General features: G+C 54.5%; 1 protein-coding gene across 1 annotated transcript in view; it reads left to right on the forward strand.

Moving 5' to 3' along the window:
* Positions 1-4,266: 4,266 nt before the first annotated feature.
* Positions 4,267-25,903, forward strand: part of LOC140380584 (sentrin-specific protease 6-like) — a 60,422-nt gene continuing 38,785 nt past the window's right edge. The window contains exons 1-11 of the mRNA XM_072464451.1: positions 4,267-4,400; positions 6,024-6,111; positions 6,275-6,335; positions 6,544-6,683; positions 6,751-6,879; positions 13,495-13,562; positions 16,904-16,989; positions 18,644-18,944; positions 21,298-21,536; positions 24,848-24,979; positions 25,064-25,097. Of these exons, the coding sequence (XP_072320552.1) occupies positions 4,370-4,400; positions 6,024-6,111; positions 6,275-6,335; positions 6,544-6,683; positions 6,751-6,879; positions 13,495-13,562; positions 16,904-16,989; positions 18,644-18,944; positions 21,298-21,536; positions 24,848-24,979; positions 25,064-25,097 (1,309 nt within the window). The 5' untranslated portion in view covers positions 4,267-4,369. The remainder of the gene's footprint in view (positions 4,401-6,023; positions 6,112-6,274; positions 6,336-6,543; positions 6,684-6,750; positions 6,880-13,494; positions 13,563-16,903; positions 16,990-18,643; positions 18,945-21,297; positions 21,537-24,847; positions 24,980-25,063; positions 25,098-25,903) is intronic.

The raw sequence follows: 25,903 nt of genomic DNA on the forward strand, positions 1-25,903 counted from the left end.
GACCTGGTTTAGTCCTGGTTAAGACCTGGTTTAGACCTGGTTTAGACCTGGTTTGGACCTGGTTTAGACCTGGTTTAGACCTGGTTTAGTCCTGGTTAAGACCTGGTTTAGACCTGGTTTAGACCTGGTTTAGACCTGCTTTAGACCTGGTTTAGACCTGCTTTAGACCTGGTTTAGACCTGGTTTAGTCCTGGTTTAGACCTGGTTTAGTCCTGGTTTAGACCTGGTTTAGTCCTGGTTTAGACCTGGTTTAGTCCTGGTTAAGACCTGGTTTGGACCTGGTTTAGTCCTGGTTTAGACCTGGTTTAGACCTGGTTTAGACCTGCTTTAGACCTGGTTTAGACCTGCTTTAGACCTGGTTTAGACCTGGTTTAGTCCTGGTTAAGACCTGGTTTAGACCTGGTTTAGACCTGCTTTAGACCTGGTTAAGACCTGGTTTGGACCTGGTTTAGACCTGCTTTAGACCTGGTTTAGTCCTGGTTAAGACCTGGTTTGGACCTGGTTTAGTCCTGGTTTAGACCTGGTTTAGACCTGGTTTAGACCTGCTTTAGACCTGGTTTAGACCTGCTTTAGACCTGGTTTAGACCTGGTTTAGTCCTGGTTAAGACCTGGTTTAGACCTGGTTTAGACCTGCTTTAGACCTGGTTAAGACCTGGTTTGGACCTGGTTTAGACCTGCTTTAGACCTGGTTTAGTCCTGGTTAAGACCTGGTTTAGACCTGGTTTAGACCTGCTTTAGACCTGCTTTAGACCTGGTTTAGACCTGGTTTGGACCTGGTTTAGACCTGCTTTAGACCTGGTTTAGTCCTGGTTAAGACCTGGTTTAGACCTGGTTAAGACCTGCTTTAGACCTGGTTTAGACCTGGTTTAGTCCTGGTTAAGACCTGGTTTGGACCTGGTTTAGACCTGGTTTAGACCTGGTTTAGTCCTGGTTAAGACCTGGTTTGGACCTGGTTTAGACCTGGTTTAGACCTGGTTTAGACCTGCTTTAGACCTGCTTTAGATGAAGGCATTGTCGATGAAATGATTAATAGTGCAAATGATCTTTGTGTGAATAAGTTGTTGTGACATGTTTTATTTTGATGGTTTATGACGTTTGTCTCAGATGAAACATGTTTCACAGAAAACTCATGTAAACAGCGCCCTCTGGTGGCGGCGCACTGCTACTACATACACCACAATCAGAATCAGAAAAATACATCCGGGGCCGGGTCGCGGGGGCAGCAGTCTGAGCAGGGACTCCCAGACTTCCTCCTCCCCAGACACTTCCTCCAGCTCCTCCGGGGGGATCCCGAGGTGTTCCCGGGCCAGAGAGACATGGTCCCTCCAGCGTGTCCTAGGTCTCCCCCGGGGAGGCAAGGCTAACTCTAAGTTTGATCTAAAGTCATAAAACTGTTCTAAACTCTGAATATGGAGCAGGAGGTCGTGAGAAAACTATGAACAAAACTCCTTTTGGTTTCTCATATTTGGACACGTGATTGACACATGAGGCTTTAAATGAGTGACATGTGTTGTTAGTTTTAGGGGATCACTGCCACGCCCACCTCTGTGCTCCTGGAGGTGTGACAGGAAACACCAGATACTTGAACTCCTCCACCCAAACCGTCCCAGTGCAGCTGCAGGTTTGATGAAGCCGTCAGGACAACATCGTCTGCAAACAGCAGAGATGAGATCCTGTGGTCCCCAAACCGGACGCCCTCTGACCCCTGACCACACCCTCTGACTACACCTAGAAATTCTGTCCATAAAAACTATAAACAGAACCAGTGACAAAGCGCAGCCCTGAGGAGTCCCTCACTGGGAACAGGTCTGACTTACTGCAGTGACCACAGCTCCTGCTCCTGTCAGACAGGGACAGCCCTGAGCAAAGGGCCGTACTCCCGGAGCACCCCCCAAAGGACACCCCGGAGTGTGATCCCTCTGTAGGTGGGACACACCCTCTGCTTCCCCATCTTGAACAGAGACACTGTCCCCGACCGCCACGCCCTGTTCTAGAGAGGTGTCGGAGACAGTCCTACAACATCCGGAGACTTTAGGTCCTCAGGATCTCATCCCGGAGCCACTGAGGAGCCACTGAGGAGCCACCGAGGAGCCACTGAGGAGCCACTGAGGAGCCACTGAGGAGCCACTGAGGAGCCAACAACCTCAGTGACTTCAGCTCGGGTGATGGACGAGTCTCTGAGTCCTCAGTCTCTGCTTCCTCTTCAGAAGACATGACAGTGGGATTAAAGAGATCCTCAAAGTCCTTCCACCGTCCGACCACATCCTCAGTCCAGGTCAGAGGTCAGAGGTCAGCAGGTCTCCACCTGCACCGTAAACAGTGTTGGTGAAGCACTGCTTCCTCCTCCTGAGGCACCGGACGGTTTGACAGAATTTCTTTGGGGCCGACCGATAGTTCTCCTCCATGGCCTCCCCAAACTCCTCCCCAAACTCCTCCCCAAACTCCTCCCCAAACTCCTCCCCAAACTCCTCCCAGCCCCGGGTTTTTGCCTCCGCGACAGCACGAGCTGCGGTACTCCTGACCCGCCGATACCTGTCGATGACCTCAGGAGACCCACAAGCCAGAGTGGCCTGTAGACCTCCTTACTCAGCCTGACCACATCCCTTACTTCTGGTGTCCACCACCGGGTTCGGGTGTTGCCACCGCGACAGGCACCGGACCATGTGAGCAGCCGCATCAACAGAAAACATGGTCCACTCAGACTCAATGTCCCCAGCGTCCCCCGGGACATGGGAGGAGCTCTCCTGGAGGTGTGAGGTGAAGACCCTCCTGACAGAGACTCCACAAGACGTTCCCAACAGACTCCCACAATGCACTTGGGCCAAGTCGGTCCGGCTTCCTCCTCCGCCAGAGGATCCAACTCACCACCAGGTGGTGCTCTACAGCTCCGCCCCTCTCTTCACCCGAGTGTCCAAGACACGGGGTCAGAGGTCAGAGGTCAGATGACACGACAACAAAGTGGATCATTGACCTCCTGTGTCCTGGTGCCACGTGACCTGATGGACCTTCCACTTGAACCTGGTGTTCATTCTGGACGATCCGTGACACAGAAGTCCAATAACTGACCGCTCGGGTCCAGATCGGGGCTCCTCCCCTCTCCAGGTGTCACTGTCATTGTCCACGTGGGCGTTGAAGTCCCCCAGTAGAACAACAGAGACTCAGAGAAGGCCGTGTCCTCTGCACTGCTGTTCGCCGACACAACTGTGCTGGAGGTGAGGCTCCACCTCCTGCTCAAGCTCAGGCTCCTCCCCCCAGCGAGGGACATGTCCCCAGAGTTAGTCTCTGTGTCCGGAGATCTGGTCGTCGAGGCCCCTGCCGTCGACTGGTGCCCAGATCTCTCTGCACTGGCCCCTTATGGATCCTCCTGCGGGTGGTGGGCCCTCAGGAGGACGGCCCCAAGTCACTCGTTCGGGCTGTGTCTGGCCGGGCCCTGAGTGGAAAGGCCCGGGCACCAGACGCTCGCTGTCAAGCACCCCAGGCCGGGCCCCAGGATGGGGCAACGTAACTGGGCTTGATGTTTCTCTGTTGAGAAGGGGCTTCTGAACCGCTCTTGGTCTGACCCGTCAGCTAGGACTTGTTTGCCTTGAGAGGCCCTACCAGGGGCCTAAAGACCCTACCAGGAGCTTAAAGACCCTACCAGGGGCCTAAAGACCCTACCAGGAGCTTAAAGACCCTACCAGGGGCCTAAAGACCCTACCAGGAGCTTAAAGACCCTACCAGGGGCCTAAAGACCCTACCAGGAGCTTAAAGACCCTACCAGGGGCCTAAAGACCCTACCAGGAGCTTAAAGACCCTACCAGGGGCCAAAAGACCCCAGCAACAAAGCTTCTGGGATCATGTGTCAAAGGGACATATTTCATTTTTAAAAATACTTTGATGGTCTTGTTTACAACAGTGTTTCGTCATTATTAGTTCACTCACAGTTGTATTTAAAGTCTTGTTTTCATCTACCCCCTATCCCCGCCCACGTCCTGTACTTACTGTGATTATCTGAAAAATGAAGTCTTAGAATGACAAGGTTCATGTCACGTAGCCACTTTTCAATCATGAAAAGAGATAAATAATAACAATCCACTGTTTGTTACGTGAAACGTCATGATGAAGACCTCTGTTTCTTTTATTCAGCCGTTTTAGATCAATATTGTGTTTTAAAATGGACAAAATGTAAAAAGCGGATCTTCTTGTGCTATAATTGAATACTTAGCACCTGAAAAGAACATCATATGACTCTTTTAATATAGATTCTTTCACGTTGTCAGAGGCGGCGGAAGTGTCCGTGTTGACGCCAGGGCCGCACTTCCGCCGCGCCGTCAGTCTGTGCCGCTCACTTCGCCGCCGCCACCAATAGCCGCTGCTCATGGACTGAATCATGGCCCAAAACAGAAGCCTTTTCCTCGAAGGTAAGCGGTGACAGCCCCGCGCTGCCGCCCGGAGCCGTGCACTCTGCGGCGGGGAGCACTTTCCCGGAGCTCGGTGTAAAAAAGCCCCAAACGCGGAGCTCCAAAGCGCGGCTTCACGCGCCTCTGAGCCCCGCCGCTGCTAACCGAGCCCCTTTAGCCCAACAGAAGGGCCCCTGACGGCTCCCCACAGCCGAAAACCACCTAAAGAGCCCTATACAGCAGAACTGAACACACGGAAGTGTCTAAAACATCCATAAAAATCCAAAAGAATCCAAAAAAAATGAAGTTGTGGCATGATTGTTGTGACAGTGGAGGCTAACGCGGCTAACGCGGCTAGCTCCTCAGCTCAGCGGGTAAACAAGCATTTATCCCGGATTTTTAGGGTCAAACGTTAAATGTCTCGAAACACAAGACTAAACATCAGCCCACGCACTTTATTTATGGAAAATATCTCATTTTGGACCTTTTGTCTGGCCAAACCGACCTTTAATTAATCAGCTGAACGTGATTCCACGGAACAAAGTGTGATGCTAGCGGGATTTGGATGGTTCTTATGACCTCTGACCCAGGCTCCAGCGGGGTTCTTGTGACCTCTGACCCAGGCTCCAGCGGGGTTCTTGTGTGCGTCATGTTTGTTGGTGGTTTTGCGTGTTGTGTGTGTGTGTGATTGTGATTGTTATATTGTGTGTGTTATTGTGTGTGTGTTATTGTGTGTGTGTGTGTAGTTTTTTGCGTCACACTGTATGGAAATGTCTTGTTTGATTAAATACATTAGAGCTTCATCTGCAGCAGGTCATTTATGTTCCGTCTCTTCCATTGTAACTCTGAATTGTTTTTGATTGTAAATAAATGAATTGGGCCAATGGTTCCAGTACAAAGCAAAATGAGAAGGGACCAGGCACAGCCCTGTCCGACCCCCCTGTCCAGAGTCAGTGGATCTGTCAGATGACCGTCTCGGCCTTCAGTGTCTGCGGATCCTCTGTATTGTCTGAAATGCACTGTTCAGCTTCTTCCCCTCGCGTTCTGCTCTTATGTCGCATTCAAATTGTTTGAATCATTCCCCCCCTCTCATTCCCCCCCTCTCATGTCCCCCTCTCATTCCCCCCCTCTCATGTCCCCCTCTCATTCCCCCCCTCTCATTCCCCCCCTCTCATGTCCCCCTCTCATGTCCCCCCCTCTCATTCCCCCCCTCTCATGTCCCCCTCTCATGTCCCCCCCTCTCATGTCCCCCTCTCATTCCCCCCCTCTCATGTCCCCCTCTCATGTCCCCCCCTCTCATTCCCCCCCTCTCATGTCCCCCTCTCATTCCCCCCCTCTCATGTCCCCCTCTCATTCCCCCCCTCTCATTCCCCCCCTCTCATGTCCCCCTCTCATTCCCCCCCTCTCATTCCCCCTCTCATTCCCCCCCTCTCATGTCCCCCCCTCTCATGTCCCCCTCTCATGTCCCCCCCTCTCATGTCCCCCTCTCATTCCCCCCCTCTCATGTCCCCCCCCTCTCATTCCCCCCCTCTCATGTCCCCCTCATGTCCCCCTCCCCCTCTCATGTCCCCCCTCTCATGTCCCCCTCTCATGTCCCCCTCTCTCTGGACGAGGTCACTCTAGATGTTCTCGTGTTGTGTTCAGGGCTGGATCGAGCTGAGAGCAGGAAAGATGGAGGATTCAGACACTTCAAGGACTGGAGCTTTTCCACTGAGGAGGACAAGGACCACAAGTGAGGGCTGAACTGGGGGGCCGGGGGCCTGGTGGACCAGGGTCTTGGGGACCGGGGGGCTAGGGAGCCTAGGGGACTGGGGGCCTAGGGGACCGGGGGCCTAGGGGACCGGGGACTTTAGTCAGAGAAATGTCTGTTTTTAACTTTGACTCTTTGTGTCCAGTTCTAGTGTGAGAATGGAACAGAGCGACGGGGAACAGTCCACTTCACCTGAGGAGAGCAAGGTGAGACTTCAGGGGCCTCAGCGCAGAGACCTCTGGGGCCTCAGCGCAGAGACCTCTGGGGCCTCAGCGCAGAGACCCCTGGGGCCTCTGCACAGAGACCTCAGGGGCCTCAGGACCTTTTGAGGTTGAATTGCTTCTTTGTGGAACTTGCCAAAGAGTGTTTGATGTTGAGATCTTCAAACACTAGTGGTAATGTCAGTGTCTTTAGTCTCCTGCAGTGAGATCATCAGATCCTCTCAGAACCTACGAGAACCGGCCCCCCAGCAGCCGGCCCCCCAGCAGCCGGCCCCCCAGCAGCCGGCCCCCCAGCAGCCGGCCCCTGCACAGACTGGCCCCGAAGAAGCACATGTGAGACCCTTTGTCATGTTTGTACAAGCCTGGAGCTCCTTCACATTCTCGCTCCGTCTGGTTCCAGTGACTCCCCGATGCCGAACAGAACCAACTTTGTGATCATCAGTCCAACTCCGCCTCAAGGCCTCATGATCCAGGGACGGCACTTTCAGCACGCTCAGATGCCCTCCCACGCCCGCAGACCTCTGGCACGGTGAGACTTCAAACATGTGATTTAGAGGGACCAGGGACAGGACCAGGGACAGGACCAGGGACAGGACCAGGGACAGGACCAGGGACAGGACCAGGGACAGGACCAGGGACAGGACCAGGAGCGACTATGGAAATAAACACAATCGTACACAAGCATTTACTCCTCAAATGTTCCTCCTGGTCGTCGGTCGTCGTCGTCGGTCGTCCTCAGTCGTAGTCGGTCGTCCTCGGTCGTCCTCGGTCGTCGTCGGTCGTTGTCGGTCGTCGTCAGTCGTCGTCGTCGGCCGTCCTCAGTCGTAGTCGGTCGTTGTCAGTCATCGTCGGTCGTCCTCGGTCGTCCTCAGTCGTAGTCGGTCGTCCTCAGTCGTAGTCGGTCGTTGTCAGTCGTTGTCAGTCGTCGTCGTCGGTCGTCCTCGGTCGTTGTCGGTCGTCCTCAGTCGTCCTCAGTCATATTTGGTCGTTGTCAGTCGTCGTCGTCGGTTGTCGTCGGTCGTCCTCGATCGTCGTCCTCGATCGTCGTCGTCGGTCGTCATCGGTCGTTGTCGGTCGTCGTCAGTCGTCGTCGTCGGCCGTCCTCAGTCGTAGTCGGTCGTTGTCAGTCATCGTCGGTCGTCCTCGGTCGTCCTCAGTCGTAGTCGGTCGTCCTCAGTCGTAGTCGGTCGTTGTCAGTCATCGTCGGTCGTCCTCGGTCGTCATCGGTCGTTGTCGGTCGTCGTCAGTCGTCGTCGTCGGCCGTCCTCAGTCGTAGTCGGTCGTTGTCAGTCATCGTCGGTCGTCCTCGGTCGTCCTCAGTCGTAGTCGGTCGTCCTCAGTCGTAGTCGGTCGTTGTCAGTCATCGTCGGTCGTCCTCGGTCGTCATCGGTCGTTGTCGGTCGTCGTCAGTCGTCGTCGTCGGCCGTCCTCAGTCGTAGTCGGTCGTTGTCAGTCATCGTCGGTCGTCCTCGGTCGTCCTCAGTCGTAGTCGGTCGTCCTCAGTCGTAGTCGGTCGTTGTCAGTCGTTGTCAGTCGTCGTCGTCGGTCGTCCTCGGTCGTTGTCGGTCGTCCTCAGTCGTCCTCAGTCATATTTGGTCGTTGTCAGTCGTCGTCGTCGGTTGTCGTCGGTCGTCCTCGATCGTCGTCCTCGATCGTCGTCGTCGGTCGTCATCGGTCGTTGTCGGTCGTCGTCAGTCGTCGTCGTCGGCCGTCCTCAGTCGTAGTCGGTCGTTGTCAGTCATCGTCGGTCGTCCTCGGTCGTCATCGGTCGTTGTCGGTCGTCGTCAGTCGTCGGCGGCGGCCGTCCTCAGTCGTAGTCGGTCGTTGTCAGTCATCGTCGGTCGTCCTCGGTCGTCCTCAGTCGTAGTCGGTCGTCCTCAGTCGTAGTCGGTCGTTGTCAGTCATCGTCGGTCGTCCTCGGTCGTCATCGGTCGTTGTCGGTCGTCGTCAGTCGTCGTCGTCGGCCGTCCTCAGTCGTAGTCGGTCGTTGTCAGTCATCGTCGGTCGTCCTCGGTCGTCCTCAGTCGTAGTCGGTCGTCCTCAGTCGTAGTCGGTCGTCGTCGGTCGTCCTCGGTCGTTGTCGGTCGTCCTCAGTCGTCGTCAGTCGTAGTCGGTCGTTGTCAGTCGTCGTCGTCGGTCGTCGTCGGTCGTTGTCAGTCATCGTCGGTCGTCCTCGGTCGTCCTCAGTCGTAGTCGGTCGTCCTCAGTCGTAGTCGGTCGTTGTCAGTCGTTGTCAGTCGTCGTCGTCGGTCGTCCTCGGTCGTTGTCGGTCGTCGTCAGTCGTCGTCGTCGGCCGTCCTCAGTCGTAGTCGGTCGTTGTCAGTCATCGTCGGTCGTCCTCGGTCGTCCTCAGTCGTATTTGGTCGTTGTCAGTCGTCGTCGTCGGTTGTCATCGGTCGTCCTCGATCGTCGTCGGTCGTCCTCGATCGTCGTCCTCGGTCGTCCTCGGTCGTCGTCGGTCGTCGTCGGTCGTCGTCAGTCGTAGTCGGTCGTTGTCAGTCGTCGTCGTCGGTCGTCCTCGGTCGTCGTCGGTCGTTGTCAGTCATCGTCGGTCGTCCTCGGTCGTCCTCAGTCGTAGTCGGTCGTCCTCAGTCGTAGTCGGTCGTTGTCAGTCGTTGTCAGTCGTCGTCGTCGGTCGTCCTCGGTCGTTGTCGGTCGTCCTCAGTCGTCCTCAGTCATATTTGGTCGTTGTCAGTCGTCGTCGTCGGTTGTCGTCGGTCGTCCTCGATCGTCGTCCTCGATCGTCGTCGTCGGTCGTCATCGGTCGTTGTCGGTCGTCGTCAGTCGTCGTCGTCGGCCGTCCTCAGTCGTAGTCGGTCGTTGTCAGTCATCGTCGGTCGTCCTCGGTCGTCCTCAGTCGTAGTCGGTCGTCCTCAGTCGTCCTCAGTCGTAGTCGGTCGTTGTCAGTCATCGTCGGTCGTCCTCGGTCGTCATCGGTCGTTGTCGGTCGTCGTCAGTCGTCGTCGTCGGCCGTCCTCAGTCGTAGTCGGTCGTTGTCAGTCATCGTCGGTCGTCCTCAGTCGTAGTCGGTCGTCCTCAGTCGTAGTCGGTCGTTGTCAGTCATCGTCGGTCGTCCTCGGTCGTCATCGGTCGTTGTCGGTCGTCGTCAGTCGTCGTCGTCGGCCGTCCTCAGTCGTAGTCGGTCGTTGTCAGTCATCGTCGGTCGTCCTCGGTCGTCCTCAGTCGTAGTCGGTCGTCCTCAGTCGTAGTCGGTCGTTGTCAGTCGTTGTCAGTCGTCGTCGTCGGTCGTCCTCGGTCGTTGTCGGTCGTCCTCAGTCGTCCTCAGTCATATTTGGTCGTTGTCAGTCGTCGTCGTCGGTTGTCGTCGGTCGTCCTCGATCGTCGTCCTCGATCGTCGTCGTCGGTCGTCATCGGTCGTTGTCGGTCGTCGTCAGTCGTCGTCGTCGGCCGTCCTCAGTCGTAGTCGGTCGTTGTCAGTCATCGTCGGTCGTCCTCGGTCGTCCTCAGTCGTAGTCGGTCGTCCTCAGTCGTAGTCGGTCGTTGTCAGTCATCGTCGGTCGTCCTCGGTCGTCATCGGTCGTTGTCGGTCGTCGTCAGTCGTCGGCCGTCCTCAGTCGTAGTCGGTCGTTGTCAGTCATCGTCGGTCGTCCTCGGTCGTCCTCAGTCGTAGTCGGTCGTCCTCAGTCGTAGTCGGTCGTTGTCAGTCGTTGTCAGTCGTCGTCCTCGGTCGTCCTCGGTCGTTGTCGGTCGGTCCTCAGTCGTAGTCGGTCGTTGTCAGTCATCGTCGGTCGTCCTCGGTCGTCATCGGTCGTTGTCGGTCGTCGTCAGTCGTCGTCGTCGGCCGTCCTCGGTCGTCGTCGGTCGTTGTCAGTCATCGTCGGTCGTCCTCGGTCGTCCTCAGTCGTAGTCGGTCGTCCTCAGTCGTAGTCGGTCGTTGTCAGTCGTTGTCAGTCGTCGTCGTCGGTCGTTGTCGGTCGTCCTCAGTCGTCCTCAGTCATATTTGGTCGTTGTCAGTCGTCGTCGTCGGTTGTCGTCGGTCGTCCTCGATCGTCGTCCTCGGTCGTCGTCGTCGGTCGTCATCGGTCGTTGTCGGTCGTCGTCAGTCGTCGTCGTCGGCCGTCCTCAGTCGTAGTCGGTCGTTGTCAGTCATCGTCGGTCGTCCTCGGTCGTCCTCAGTCGTAGTCGGTCGTCCTCAGTCGTAGTCGGTCGTTGTCAGTCATCGTCGGTCGTCCTCGGTCGTCATCGGTCGTTGTCGGTCGTCGTCAGTCGTCGTCGGCGGCCGTCCTCAGTCGTAGTCGGTCGTTGTCAGTCATCGTCGGTCGTCCTCGGTCGTCCTCAGTCGTAGTCGGTCGTCCTCAGTCGTCCTCAGTCGTAGTCGGTCGTTGTCAGTCATCGTCGGTCGTCCTCGGTCGTCATCGGTCGTTGTCGGTCGTCGTCAGTCGTCGTCGTCGGCCGTCCTCAGTCGTAGTCGGTCGTTGTCAGTCATCGTCGGTCGTCCTCAGTCGTAGTCGGTCGTCCTCAGTCGTAGTCGGTCGTTGTCAGTCATCGTCGGTCGTCCTCGGTCGTCATCGGTCGTTGTCGGTCGTCGTCAGTCGTCGTCGTCGGCCGTCCTCAGTCGTAGTCGGTCGTTGTCAGTCATCGTCGGTCGTCCTCGGTCGTCCTCAGTCGTAGTCGGTCGTCCTCAGTCGTAGTCGGTCGTTGTCAGTCGTTGTCAGTCGTCGTCGTCGGTCGTCCTCGGTCGTTGTCGGTCGTCCTCAGTCGTCCTCAGTCATATTTGGTCGTTGTCAGTCGTCGTCGTCGGTTGTCGTCGGTCGTCCTCGATCGTCGTCCTCGATCGTCGTCGTCGGTCGTCATCGGTCGTTGTCGGTCGTCGTCAGTCGTCGTCGTCGGCCGTCCTCAGTCGTAGTCGGTCGTTGTCAGTCATCGTCGGTCGTCCTCGGTCGTCCTCAGTCGTAGTCGGTCGTCCTCAGTCGTAGTCGGTCGTTGTCAGTCATCGTCGGTCGTCCTCGGTCGTCATCGGTCGTTGTCGGTCGTCGTCAGTCGTCGGCCGTCCTCAGTCGTAGTCGGTCGTTGTCAGTCATCGTCGGTCGTCCTCGGTCGTCCTCAGTCGTAGTCGGTCGTCCTCAGTCGTAGTCGGTCGTTGTCAGTCGTTGTCAGTCGTCGTCCTCGGTCGTCCTCGGTCGTTGTCGGTCGTCCTCAGTCGTAGTCGGTCGTTGTCAGTCATCGTCGGTCGTCCTCGGTCGTCGTCGGTCGTCGTCAGTCGTCGTCGTCGGCCGTCCTCGGTCGTCGTCGGTCGTTGTCAGTCATCGTCGGTCGTCCTCGGTCGTCCTCAGTCGTAGTCGGTCGTCCTCAGTCGTAGTCGGTCGTTGTCAGTCGTTGTCAGTCGTCGTCGTCGGTCGTTGTCGGTCGTCCTCAGTTGTCCTCAGTCATATTTGGTCGTTGTCAGTCGTCGTCGTCGGTTGTCGTCGGTCGTCCTCGATCGTCGTCCTCGATCGTCGTCGTCGGTCGTCATCGGTCGTTGTCGGTCGTCGTCAGTCGTCGTCGTCGGCCGTCCTCAGTCGTAGTCGGTCGTTGTCAGTCATCGTCGGTCGTCCTCGGTCGTCCTCAGTCGTAGTCGGTCGTCCTCAGTCGTAGTCGGTCGTTGTCAGTCATCGTCGGTCGTCCTCGGTCGTCATCGGTCGTTGTCGGTCGTCGTCAGTCGTCGTCGGCGGCCGTCCTCAGTCGTAGTCGGTCGTTGTCAGTCATCGTCGGTCGTCCTCAGTCGTAGTCGGTCGTCCTCAGTCGTAGTCGGTCGTTGTCAGTCATCGTCGGTCGTCCTCGGTCGTCATCGGTCGTTGTCGGTCGTCGTCAGTCGTCGTCGTCGGCCGTCCTCAGTCGTAGTCGGTCGTTGTCAGTCATCGTCGGTCGTCCTCGGTCGTCCTCAGTCGTATTTGGTCGTTGTCAGTCGTCGTCGTCGGTTGTCGTCGGTCGTCCTCGATCGTCGTCGGTCGTCCTCGATCGTCGTCCTCGGTCGTCCTCGGTCGTCGTCGGTTGTCCTCGGTCGTCGTCGGTCGTCGTCAGTCGTAGTCGGTCGTTGTCAGTCGTCGTCGTCGGTCGTCCTCGGTCGTCGTCGGTCGTCGTCGGTCGTAGTCGGTCGTCGTCGGCCGTCCTCAGTCGTAGTCAGTCGTTGTCAGTCGTCGTCGATCGTCCTCGGTCGTCGTCAGTCGGTCGTCCTCAGTCGTAGTAGGTCGTAGTCGGTCGTTGTCGGCCGTCCTCAGTCGTAGTCGGTCGTTGTCAGTCGTCGCCGTCGATCGTCGTCGGTCGTCCTCAGTCGTCGTCAGTCGGTTGTCCTCAATCCTCGTCAGTCGTAGTCGGTCGTTGTCGGTCGTCCTCAGTCGTAGTCGGTTGTCAGTCGTCCTCAGTCGTCGTCGGTCGTCGTCGGTTGTCCTCAGTCGTAGTCGGTCGTTGTCAGTCATCGTCGGTCGTCCTCGGTCGTTGTCGGTCGTCCTCAGTCGTAGTCGGTTGTCAGTCGTCCTCAGTCGTCGTCGGTCGTCGTCGGTTGTCCTCAGTCGTAGTCGGTCGTTGTCAGTCATCGTCGGTCGTCCTCGGTCGTCCTCAGTCGTAGTAGGTCGTAGTCGGTCGTCGTCGGCCGTCCTCAGTCGTCGTCAGTCGTAGTCGGTCGTTGTCGGCCGTCCTCAGTCGTAGTCGGTCGTTGTCAGTCGTCGCCGTCGGTCGTCGTCGGTCGTCCTCAGTCCTTGTCAGTCGTAGTCGGTCGTCCTCAATCCTCGTCAGTCGTAGTCGGTCGTTGTCGGTCGTCGTCGGCCGTCCTCAGTCGTAGTCGGTCGTTGTCAGTCGTCGTCGTCGATCGTCCTCGGTCGTCGTCAGTCGGTCGTCCTCAGTCGTCCTCAGTCGTAGTAGGTCGTAGTCGGTCGTCGTCGGCCGTCCTCAGTCGTCGTCAGTCGTAGTCGGTCGTTGTCGGCCGTCCTCAGTCGTAGTCGGCCGTTGTCAGTCGTCGCCGTCGGTCGTCGTCGGTCGTCCTCAGTCGTCGTCAGTCGTAGTCGGAAGCATTAGAATTTTGTGATGTCACAAGCTTTCTCCAGGAGGACAGCAAAGATAGATCAGAGGGCCGCATTTGGCCCCTGGGCCACAGCCTGGATCAGCTTTACTTCAGTCTTTGTTTAATAAACGTGTTTGTGTTTCACAGCGACTTTCCACCAACACAACCGCCGGTCCAGATGGACAGCATCGTGCTCACGTGTCCAGACGTGTCAGGTGTGTGTGTGTGTTATTGTGTGTGTGTGTTATTGTGTGTGTGTGTTATTGTGTGTGTGTGTGTTATTGTGTGTGTGTGTTATTGTGTGTGTGTGTTATTGTGTGTGTGTGTTATTGTGTGTGTGTGTTATTGTGTGTGTGTGTGTGTGTTATTGTGTGTGTGTGTTATTGTGTGTTATTGTGTGTGTGTGTTATTGTGTGTGTGTGTTATTGTGTGTGTGTGTTATTGTGTGTGTGTGTGTGTGTGTGTTATTGTGTGTGTGTGTGTGTTATTGTGTGTGTGTGTGTTATTGTGTGTGTGTGTTATTGTGTGTGTGTGTGTGTGTGTTATTGTGTGTGTGTGTGTGTGTGTGTGTGTGTGTGTTATTGTGTGTGTGTGTTATTGTGTGTGTGTGTTATTGTGTGTGTGTGTTATTGTGTGTGTGTGTTATTGTGTGTGTGTGTGTTATTGTGTGTGTGTGTGTGTGTGTGTGTGTGTGTGTTATTGTGTGTGTGTTATTGTGTGTGTGTTATTGTGTGTGTGTTATTGTGTGTGTGTTATTGTGTGTGTGTTATTGTGTGTGTGTGTGTGTGTGTGTGTGTGTGTGTGTGTGTTATTGTGTGTGTGTGTGTATGTATGTGTGTGTTATTGTGTGTGTGTGTGTTATTGTGTGTGTGTGTGTGTGTGTGTGTGTTATTGTGTGTGTGTTATTGTGTGTGTGTTAGTGTGTTATTGTGTGTGTGTGTTATTGTGTGTGTGTGTTATTGTGTGTGTGTGTGTTAGTGTGTGTGTGTGTGTTAGTGTGTGTGTGTGTGTTAGTGTGTGTGTTAGTGTGTGTGTGTGTGTTATTGTATGTGTGTGTGTGTGTGTGTGTGTGTGTGTGTTATTGTGTGTGTGTGTGTGTGTGTTATTGTATGTGTGTGTGTGTGTGTTATTGTATGTGTGTGTGTGTTAGTGTGTGTGTGTGTGTGTGTGTGTGTTAGTGTGTGTGTGTGTGTGTGTGTTAGTGTGTGTGTGTGTGTTATTGTATGTGTGTGTGTGTGTGTGTGTGTGTTAGTGTGTGTGTGTGTGTGTGTTAGTGTGTGTGTGTGTGTTATTGTGTGTGTGTGTGTGTTATTGTGTGTGTGTGTGTGTGTGTGTGTTATTGTGTGTGTGTGTGTGTTATTGTGTGTGTGTGTGTGTGTGTGTGTGTTATTGTGTGTGTGTTATTGTGTGTGTGTGTGTGTGTGTTATTGTGTGTGTTATTGTGTGTGTGTGTGTGTGTTATTGTGTGTGTGTTAGTGTGTTATTGTGTGTGTGTGTGTGTGTTATTGTGTGTGTGTTATTGTGTGTGTGTTATTGTGTGTGTGTGTGTGTGTGTGTCTGACCCCTCGTGTGTGTGTGTCTGACCCCTCGTGTGTGTGTGTGTTATTGTGTGTGTGTGTGTGTGTGTGTTATTGTGTGTGTGTGTGTGTTATTGTGTGTGTGTGTGTGTGTTAGTCTGTTATTGTGTGTGTGTGTGTGTGTGTGTTAGTCTGTTATTGTGTGTGTGTGTGTGTTATTGTGTGTGTGTGTTATTGTGTGTGTGTGTTATTGTGTGTGTTATTGTGTGTGTTATTGTGTGTGTGTGTGTGTGTGTCTGACCCCTCGTGTGTGTGTCTGACCCCTTGTGTGTGTGTGTGTGTTATTGTGTTATTGTGTGTGTTATTGTGTGTGTGTGTGTGTGTGTCTGACCCCTCGTGTGTGTGTCTGACCCCTTGTGTGTGTGTGTGTGTGTTATTGTGTTATTGTGTGTGTGTGTGTGTGTGTCTGACCCCTCGTGTGTGTGTCTGACCTCTCGTGTGTGTGTCTGACCTCTCGTGTGTGTGTCTGACCCCTCGTGTGTGTGTGTGTGTGTGTGTCTGACCTCTCGTGTGTGTGTCTGACCTCTCGTGTGTGTGTCTGACCCCTCGTGTGTGTGTGTGTGTGTCTGACCCCTCGTGTGTGTGTCTGACCCCTCGTGTGTGTGTGTGTGTGTCTGACCCCTCGTGTGTGTGTCTGACCCCTCGTGTGTGTGTGTCTGACCTCTCGTGTGTGTGTCTGACCCCTCGTGTATGTGTGTGTGTGTGTGTCTGACCCCTCGTGTGTGTGTCTGACCCCTCGTGTGTGTGTGTGTGTCTGACCTCTCGTGTGTGTGTCTGACCCCTCGTGTGTGTGTGTGTCTGTGTGTGTCTGACCCCTCGTGTATGTGTCTGACCCCTCGTGTGTGTGTGTGTGTGTGTCTGACCCCTCGTGTGTGTGTGTGTGTGTGTCTGACCTCTCGTGTGTGTGTCTGACTTCTCGTGTGTGTGTCTGACCTCTCGTGTGTGTGTGTGTGTGTCTGACCCCTCGTGTGTGTATCTGACCTCTCGTGTGTGTGTATGTGTGTGTGTGTGTGTGTTATTGTGTGTGTGTGTGTGTGTGTGTTATTGTGTGTGTGTGTGTGTGTGTGTTATTGTGTGTGTGTGTGTGTGTGTGTGTTATTGTGTGTGTGTGTGTGTGTGTGTTATTGTGTGTGTGTATGTGTGTGTGTGTGTGTGTTATTGTGTGTGTGTGTGTGTGTTATTGTGTGTGTGTGTGTGTGTGTGTGTGTGTGTGTTATTGTGTGTGTGTATGTGTGTGTGTGTGTTATTGTGTGTGTGTGTGTGTTATTGTGTGTGTGTGTGTGTGTGTGTGTGTTATTGTGTGTGTGTGTGTGTGTGTGTGTTATTGTGTGTGTGTGTGTGTGTGTGTTATTGTGTGTGTGTGTTATTGTGTGTGTGTGTGTGTGTGTGTGTTATTGTGTGTGTGTGTGTGTGTGTTATTGTGTGTGTGTGTGTGTTATTGTGTGTGTGTGTGTGTGTTATTGTGTGTGTGTGTGTGTGTGTTATTGTGTGTGTGTGTGTGTGTGTGTGTTATTGTGTGTGTGTGTGTGTGTGTGTTATTGTGTGTGTGTGTGTGTGTTATTGTGTGTGTGTGTATGTGTGTGTGTTATTGTGTGTGTTATTGTGTGTGTGTATGTGTGTGTGTGTTATTGTGTGTGTGTATGTGTGTGTGTGTTATTGTGTGTGTGTGTGTGTTATTGTGTGTGTGTGTGTGTTATTGTGTGTGTGTGTGTGTTATTGTGTGTGTGTGTGTGTGTTATTGTGTGTGTGTGTATGTGTGTTTGTGTGTGTGTGTGTGTGTGTGTGTTATTGTGTGTGTGTGTTATTGTGTGTGTTATTGTGTGTGTGTGTTATTGTGTGTGTGTGTATGTGTGTGTGTTATTGTGTGTGTGTGTTATTGTGTGTGTGTAATTGTGTGTGTGTGTGTTATTGTGTGTGTGTGTTATTGTGTGTGTGTGTGTATGTGTGTGTGTGTCTGACCTCTCGTGTGTCTCTCACAGAAGGCGAGTGTTTGAGCGTGAAGCGTCGCGTCGCTCCGAGACGGCAGCCGCTGCAGGACTGTCGTACCTTCCCTTCACCAGCAGGGGTCAGTGCAGTTTGCCCTCCAGTTTCAGGAACGCTCTGTTCCACTGCGTGATGTCATCAGGTGGTCGTCCAGCAGCGCTCCTGTGTTTTTAAAATTCCTGATGGTGAAGTGTCCTGAAAGTGGAGCATTAATTAACATCTTATCAAAATGTTAATGATAAGAGCATAATAGGCAACAGTTTGAGTTCCCCCTGGGGGACGCTCACAGGCGGCGCCGCCCCCTGGGGGACGCTCACAGGCGGCGCCGCCCCCTGGGGGACGCTCACAGGCGGCGCCGCCCCCTGGGGGACGCTCACAGGCGGCGGCGCCCCCTGGGGGACGCACACAGGCGGCGGCGCCCCCTGGGGGACGCTCACAGGCGGCGGCGCCCCCTGGGGGACGCTCACAGGCGGCGGCGCCCCCTGGGGGACGCTCACAGGCGGCGGCGCCCCCTGGGGGACGCTCACAGGCGGGGCCGCCCCCTGGGGGACGCTCACAGGCGGGGCCGCCCCCTGGGGGACGCTCACAGGCGGGGCCGCCCCCTGGGGGACGCTCACAGGCGGCGCCGCCCCCTGGGGGACGCTCACAGGCGGCGCCGCCCCCTGGGGGACGCTCACAGGCGGCGCCGCCCCCTGGGGGACGCTCACAGGCGGCGCCGCCCCCTGGGGGACGCTCACAGGCGGCGCCGCCCCCTGGGGGACGCTCACAGGCGGCGGCGCCCCCTGGGGGACGCTCACAGGCGGCGGCGCCCCCTGGGGGACGCTCACAGGCGGCGCCGCCCCCTGGGGGACGCTCACAGGCGGGGCCGCCCCCTGGGGGACGCTCACAGGCGGGGCCGCCCCCTGGGGGACGCTCACAGGCGGGGCCGCCCCCTGGGGGACGCTCACAGGCGGCGCCGCCCCCTGGGGGACGCTCACAGGCGGCGGCGCCCCCTGGGGGACGCTCACAGGCGGCGCCGCCCCCTGGGGGACGCTCACAGGCGGCGCCGCCCCCTGGGGGACGCACACAGGCGGCGCCGCCCCCTGGGGGACGCTCACAGGCGGCGCCGCCCCCTGGGGGACGCTCACAGGCGGCGCCGCCCCCTGGGGGACGCTCACAGGCGGCGCCGCCCCCTGGGGGACGCTCACAGGCGGCGCCGCCCCCTGGGGGACGCACACAGGCGGCGCCGCCCCCTGGGGGACGCTCACAGGCGGCGCCGCCCCCTGGGGGACGCTCACAGGCGGCGCCGCCCCCTGGGGGACGCTCACAGGCGGCGGCGCCCCCTGGGGGACGCTCACAGGCGGCGGCGCCCCCTGGGGGACGCTCACAGGCGGCGCCGCCCCCTGGGGGACGCTCACAGGCGGGGCCGCCCCCTGGGGGACGCTCACAGGCGGGGCCGCCCCCTGGGGGACGCTCACAGGCGGGGCCGCCCCCTGGGGGACGCTCACAGGCGGGGACGCTCACAGGCGGGGCCGCCCCCTGGGGGACGCTCACAGGCGGGGCCGCCCCCTGGGGGACGCTCACAGGCGGGGCCGCCCCCTGGGGGACGCACACAGGCGGCGCCGCCCCCTGGGGGACGCTCACAGGCGGGGCCGCCCCCTGGGGGACGCTCACAGGCGGGGCCGCCCCCTGGGGGACGCTCACAGGCGGGGCCGCCCCCTGGGGGACGCTCACGTGGCTTTGCTCTTGTGTTGCAGTTGGTCCAGTCGTGGCCGTCTCCGTATCCACTGCTGTGTCTGAACTGTAAAAAACCCAAAGACCAATCAGAGACATGTTCAAACTGTGGTTCTCTTGGCCCCGCCTCCTCGCCGACGCCCCGTCCACCCATCAGACTGGCCTCGGCCTCGGCCTCGGCCCAGGCCCCGGCCCCGGCCCGGCCTCACACTGGGCCACTGCAGGATCTGCAGCCGGTGCACGGGTTCTACAGACCGGCCCCCTCGCTCCCTGTGAGAGTGACCAGAACTCACAACAAGAGGGTCCACAAGCTCAACGACCCCAGTGAGTGACCTCTGACCTCTGCTCCACTGGCCCTCTGCTCCTCCGACCTTCTCCTCTGCTCCTCTCCTCCTCTGACCCTCTCCTCCTCTCCTCCTCTCCTCCTCTGCTCCTCTCCTCCTCTGCTCCTCTGACCCTCTCCTCCTCTGACCCTCTGCTCCTCTCCTCCTCTGACCCTCTCCTCCTCTCCTCCTCTGACCCTCTCCTCCTCTGACCCTCTCCTCCTCTCCTCCTCTGACCCTCTCCTCCTCTGACCTTCTCCTCTGCTCCTCTCCTCCTCTGACCCTCTCCTCCTTCTCCTCTCCTCCTCTCCTCCTCTGACCCTCTCCTCCTCTGACCCTCTCCTCTGACCCTCTTCTCCTCTGACCCTCTTCTCCTCTGACCCTCTCCTCCTCTGACCCTCTCCTCTCCTCCTCTGCTCCTCTCCTCCTCTGCTCCTCTGACCCTCTCCTCCTCTGACCCTCTGCTCCTCTCCTCCTCTGACCCTCTGCTCCTCTCCTCCTCTGACCCTTTGCTCCTCTGCTCCTCTGACCCTCTCCTCCTCTGACCCTTTGCTCCTCTCCTCCTCTCCTCCTCTGACCCTCTCTTCCTCTGCTCCTCTGCTCCTCTCCTCCTCTGACCCTCTCCTCCTCTCCTCCTCTGACCCTCTCCTCCTCTGACCTTCTCCTCTGCTCCTCTCCTCCTCTGACCCTCTCCTCCTCTTCTCCTCTGCTCCTCTCCTCCTCTGACCCTCTCCTCTGACCCTCTCCTCCTCTCCTCCTCTGACCCTCTCCTCCTCTGACCCTCTCCTCCTCTGACCCTCTCCTCCTCTGACCCTCTTCTCCTCTGACCCTCTCCTCCTCTGACCCTCTCCTCTCCTCCTCTGACCCTCTCCTCCTCTCCTCCTCTGCTCCTCTCCTCCTCTGCTCCTCTGACCCTCCTCTCCTCTGACCCTCTGCTCCTCCTCTGACCCTCTCCTCCTCTCCTCCTCTGACCCTCTCTTCCTCTGCTCCTCTGCTCCTCTCCTCCTCTGACCCTCTCCTCCTCTCCTCCTCTGACCCTCTCCTCCTCTGACCTTCTCCTCTGCTCCTCTCCTCCTCTGACCCTCTCCTCCTCTCCTCCTCTGCTCCTCTCCTCCTCTCCTCCTCTGCTCCTCTGACCCTCCTCTCCTCTGACCCTCTGCTCCTCCTCTGACCCTCTCTTCCTCTGCTCCTCTGCTCCTCTCCTCCTCTGACCCTCTCCTCCTCTCCTCCTCTGACCCTCTCCTCCTCTGACCTTCTCCTCTGCTCCTCTCCTCCTCTGACCCTCTCCTCCTCTTCTCCTCTGCTCCTCTCCTCCTCTGACCCTCTCCTCTGACCCTCTCCTCTCCTCCTCCTCTGACCCTCTCCTCCTCTGACCCTCTCCTCCTCTGACCCTCTCCTCCTCTGACCCTCTTCTCCTCTGACCCTCTCCTCCTCTGACCCTCTCCTCTCCTCCTCTGACCCTCTCCTCCTCTCCTCCTCTCCTCCTCTCCTCTGACCCTCTGCTCCTCCTCTGACCCTCTCCTCCTCTCCTCCTCTGACCCTCTCTTCCTCTGCTCCTCTGCTCCTCTCCTCCTCTGACCCTCTCCTCCTCTCCTCCTCTGACCCTCTCCTCCTCTGACCTTCTCCTCTGCTCCTCTCCTCCTCTGACCCTCTCCTCCTCTTCTCCTCTGCTCCTCTCCTCCTCTGACCCTCTCCTCCTCTGACCCTCTCCTCCTCTGACCCTCTCCTCCTCTGACCCTCTTCTCCTCTGACCCTCTTCTCCTTTGACCCTCTCCTCCTCTGACCCTCTCCTCTCCTCCTCTGACCCTCTCCTCCTCTCCTCCTCTGCTCCTCTCCTCCTCTCCTCCTCTGCTCCTCTGACCCTCTCCTCCTCTGACCCTCTCCTCCTCTGACCCTCTCCTCCTCTGACCCTCTCCTCCTCTGACCCTCTTCTCCTCTGACCCTCTTCTCCTTTGACCCTCTCCTCCTCTGACCCTCTCCTCTCCTCTGACCCTCTCCTCCTCTCCTCCTCTGCTCCTCTCCTCCTCTGACCCTCTCCTCCTCTTCTCCTCTGCTCCTCTCCTCCTCTGACCCTCTCCTCTGACCCTCTCCTCCTCTCCTCCTCTGACCCTCTCCTCCTCTGACCCTCTCCTCCTCTGACCCTCTTCTCCTCTGACCCTCTTCTCCTTTGACCCTCTCCTCCTCTGACCCTCTCCTCTCCTCCTCTGACCCTCTCCTCCTCTCCTCCTCTGCTCCTCTCCTCCTCTCCTCCTCTGCTCCTCTGACCCTCCTCTCCTCTGACCCTCTGCTCCTCCTCTGACCCTCTCCTCCTCTGCTCCTCTCCTCCTCTGACCCTCTGCTCCTCTGCTCCTCAGTCGTCCTCTCGAGTGATGAAGAGGAGGATGAGGCTGATAATGCGAGCACAGGCAGTTCTCGTCTGGAGAACATCTCTCCTCGTCCTGCAGACTCTGCTCACTCCTCTCCAGCGCCCTCTGGAGGCAAAGTGGAGGCGGCGGTGAAGAGCGTGACAGAACATGAAGAACCAGGAGCAGATTTCTTAGAGGACGTCAACTTGAAGATCAGTATTCCCCGGAGAGCGCGCATGAAGGACCAGGTGAAGCATGTTTTATATGTGTTTAACATGAAGGACCAGGTGAAGCATGTTTTATGTGTTTAACATGAAGGACCAGGTGAAGCATGTTTTATGTGTTTAACATGAAGGACCAGGTGAAGCATGTTTTATATGTGTTTAACATGAAGGACCAGGTGAAGCATGTTTTATGTGTTTAACATGAAGGACCAGGTGAAGCATGTTTTATATGTGTTTAACATGAAGGACCAGGTGAAGCATGTTTTATATGTGTTTAACATGAAGGACCAGGTGAAGCATGTTTTATATGTGTTTAACATGAAGGACCAGGTGAAGCATGTTTTATGTGTTTAACATGAAGGACCAGGTGAAGCATGTTTTATGTGTGTTTAACATGAAGGACCAGGTGAAGCATGTTTTATATGTGTTTAACATGAAGGACCAGGTGAAGCATGTTTTATATGTGTTTAACATGAAGGACCAGGTGAAGCATGTTTTATATGTGTTTAACATGAAGGACCAGGTGAAGCATGTTTTATATGTGTTTAACATGAAGGACCAGGTGAAGCATGTTTTATGTGTGTTTAACATGAAGGACCAGGTGAAGCATGTTTTATATGTGTTTAACATGAAGGACCAGGTGAAGCATGTTTTATATGTGTTTAACATGAAGGACCAGGTGAAGCATGTTTTATATGTGTTTAACATGAAGGACCAGGTGAAGCATGTTTTATATGTGTTTAACATGAAGGACCAGGTGAAGCATGTTTTATGTGTGTTTAACATGAAGGACCAGGTGAAGCATGTTTTATATGTGTTTAACATGAAGGACCAGGTGAAGCATGTTTTATATGTGTTTAACATGAAGGACCAGGTGAAGCATGTTTTATATGTGTTTAACATGAAGGACCAGGTGAAGCATGTTTTATGTGTGTTTAACATGAAGGACCAGGTGAAGCATGTTTTATATGTGTTTAACATGAAGGACCAGGTGAAGCATGTTTTATATGTGTTTAACATGAAGGACCAGGTGAAGCATGTTTTATATGTGTTTAACATGAAGGACCAGGTGAAGCATGTTTTTTACACACTTGTTCAAACGCGCGCTCTTAACCTCTTCCCATCCTCCTGAGGCCGGTGCATTTTCTATATCTCAAATATTCTCTTACATCATCACTTTTATTTCCTGGTCAATACCATAAGTTATACATCATTTTAAAGATTATTTTCTCAACAAAAAAAATATTTCATTGATTTACATTGAATAATTTGCCCCAAGAAGCAATTGCCAATAGTTTGTGAGAAAGTCTCAACTTTTACAAACTCATGTCCTGTTTGTGTTTATGACGGAGGAAACGGCTTTAATTCTGTTCATCCTTGTGCTCAGTCTGTCCGTAAAGAACCATTGAACAACAATATACACTTGTGTTTTTACTGAAGTTTTCACATTTCCAGATAATGACAAGTAAACAAACTTTTCCTCGTTTCTCGCCGGACGAGAATGCGCTTGTCCGGCGCATTTCTCCGTCCATAACAAATGACCTGTTTAACCTATAAAATAATGTTGGATATCCTTCTTTTCTTCAGACTGTTTCCTACAGAATGAGACCATCCACACATTTTTCTGTCCACGGGTTTGTTTGCTACAGCCTCCGCAAAAATAAATGCGCCGCTTGCGACGCACATGGATTACTCTGTTTACATCTAAATAACGCCGCATGCTAGCAACGTAGCAGACTTTGAATGACATATTGTTCTAGCCAATGAGAATAGCTTTAGAAAGAGGGGCGGGACAAAGGGCTTATTGACACAGAATCTTCTGTATTATCGTGCGTAAGGCTCCGGGAAGGCTGTAAAGAGACAGATTTCTCTACAGGATTTTGCGCATAACGTTTTCTGATTTTATTAGCCTTTTGCACGTGCATTTTGTTAGATATATGTATTATTATACCAATATAAAAATAAAATAAAAATATTATAATTTTCTTTTTCTTTTTTTTCACCTCTATTTGGGAAATTCATGGTTAAACTCATATTTACACATTTTCACATATATTGTTTTTAGCAGTTATAATAGTATTAGTGGCCTACAAAACATCAAAATGTATGTTTTATGATCATAAAGGAGCTAAAATTGTAATAAAACAGTTTGGCACAGTTGGCACATATTTGGATCACTTGTTCCGAATATACTTTTTGATACAAAAAGGTCAACAGCACCAAAATGCTTCTGTTCTAGAGATCTGAAACTTGACACAGTTGTTGTCATGACAACAGCATGTGCAGTGAACAGCATAAACACAATGAAGTATGTCCTGCTCAGGACCATTACAAATTAACAATATTCAGGCGAGACTAAAAAAGGATGTTTTGTTCATGTTTGTGCTTCTGTGGTGTAAGTTCTGAAGCCCTGACAGTGTCATAGTGTCATGTGCACATCTGCAGAAACTAGAAGGCCTAAGCTTTCTAATGATGCATTACACTCACATGTGGAACATAAGATCCTCTTTTAATAAGCAATGCCATTTGGGTCCAACCATTGTGCACAGGTCTGACCAGTGTGCACAGGTCTGACCAGTGTGCACAGGTCTGACCAGTGTGCACAGGTCTGACCAGTGTGCACAGGTCTGACCAGTGTGCACAGGTCTGACCAGTGTGCACAGGTCTGACCAGTGTGCACAGGGCGAAATAGGTGGATGGAAACAAGTTAAACACTTGTTCAAACGCGCGCACTTGTTTATTTCACTTGTTTATTTCTTTCTTTATAAAGGGAAAACCTTGTTTTCACCTGTTAAAACACAACACAGAATAAAGAACAAACACAGGATAAAACACAAATGGAACATGAATTGAGAATTATTGAGAATTTGATAAATAATAAACATGATAATTAATCATGCAAAATGCCTAAGAGTTGGACCTCAGAGCTGAACCTCAGAGCTGAACCTTAGAGCTGGACCTCAGAGCTGAACCTCAGAGCTGGACCTCAGAGCTGAACCTCAGAGCTGAACCTTAGAGCTGAACCTCAGAGCTGAACCTCAGAGCTGGACCTCAGAGCTGGACCTCAGAGCTGGACCTCAGAGCTGAACCTCAGAGCTGAACCTCAGAGCTGAACCTCAGAGCTGGACCTCAGAGCTGAACCTCAGAGCTGAACCTTAGAGCTGAACCTTAGAGCTGGACCTCAGAGCTGGACCTCAGAGCTGAACCTCAGAGCTGGACCTCAGAGCTGAACCTCAGAGCTGAACCTCAGAGCTGAACCTCAGAGCTGGACCTCAGAGCTTGAAGTGGAATTTGAAGTTCAGGCTTGGGTTAAACGCTGACACTTGTTTCTTCAGTTCGGGCAGACGCCTCCGGAGCCTCCGCGGCAGAAAAAGTCCAAACTTCCGTCTAAATGTTCCAGTATCATCCTGGAGTGTCGCAGCATCAGGATCGGAACGCTGCGGCGAGTCGTGCGCAAACCTGTGGTGGTACGTCACTTCCTGTTTCAAATGTTCACTTCCTGTAAACGCCAGAGTAAACTTTGTTTAACATTTTTCATCTTCTCTCAACAGTTCACCACAGAACACATCCAACTGGACACTGAAGGTGACGACCTGTTTCAGACCTGTTTCAGTCCTGTTTCAGACCTGTTTCAGACCTGTTTCAGACCTGTTTCAGACCTGTTTCAGACCTGTTTCAGACCTGTTTCAGACCTGTTTCAGACCCCGTTTCAGTCCTGTTTCAGTCCTTTTTCAGACCTGTTTCAGACCCCGTTTCAGTCCTGTTTCAGACCTGTTTCAGACCTGTTTCAGACCCCGTTTCAGTCCTGTTTCAGACCTGTTTCAGACCTGTTTCAGACCCCGTTTCAGTCCTGTTTCAGTCCTGTTTCAGACCTGTTTCAGACCCCGTTTCAGTCCTGTTTCAGACCTGTTTCAGACCTGTTTCAGACCCCGTTTCAGTCCTGTTTCAGTCCTGTTTCAGTCCTGTTTCAGTCCTGTTTCAGACCTGTTTCAGACCCTGTTTCAGTCCTGTTTCAGACCTGTTTCAGACCCTGTTTCAGACCTGTTTCAGTCCTGTTTCAGTCCTGTTTCAGACCCTGTTTCAGACCTGTTTCAGTCCCGTTTCAGACCTGTTTCAGACCCTGTTTCAGTCCTGTTTCAGACCCTGTTTCAGACCCTGTTTCAGACCCTGTTTCAGACCTGTTTCAGACCCTGTTTCAGACCTGTTTCAGTCCCGTTTCAGACCTGTTTCAGACCCTGTTTCAGTCCTGTTTCAGACCCTGTTTCAGACCTGTTTCAGACCCTGTTTCAGTCCTGTTTCAGACCCTGTTTCAGACCCTGTTTCAGACCCTGTTTCAGACCCTGTTTCAGACCCTGTTTCAGACCCTGTTTCAGACCTGTTTCAGTCCTGTT

The sequence above is a fragment of the Eucyclogobius newberryi genome, unplaced genomic scaffold (genome assembly GCF_026437365.1).
Source record: "Eucyclogobius newberryi isolate DKJ021-1_F unplaced genomic scaffold, fEucNew1.0.hap1 SCAF_49, whole genome shotgun sequence".
In the NCBI taxonomy this organism is placed as follows: Eukaryota; Metazoa; Chordata; class Actinopteri; order Gobiiformes; family Gobiidae; genus Eucyclogobius; species Eucyclogobius newberryi.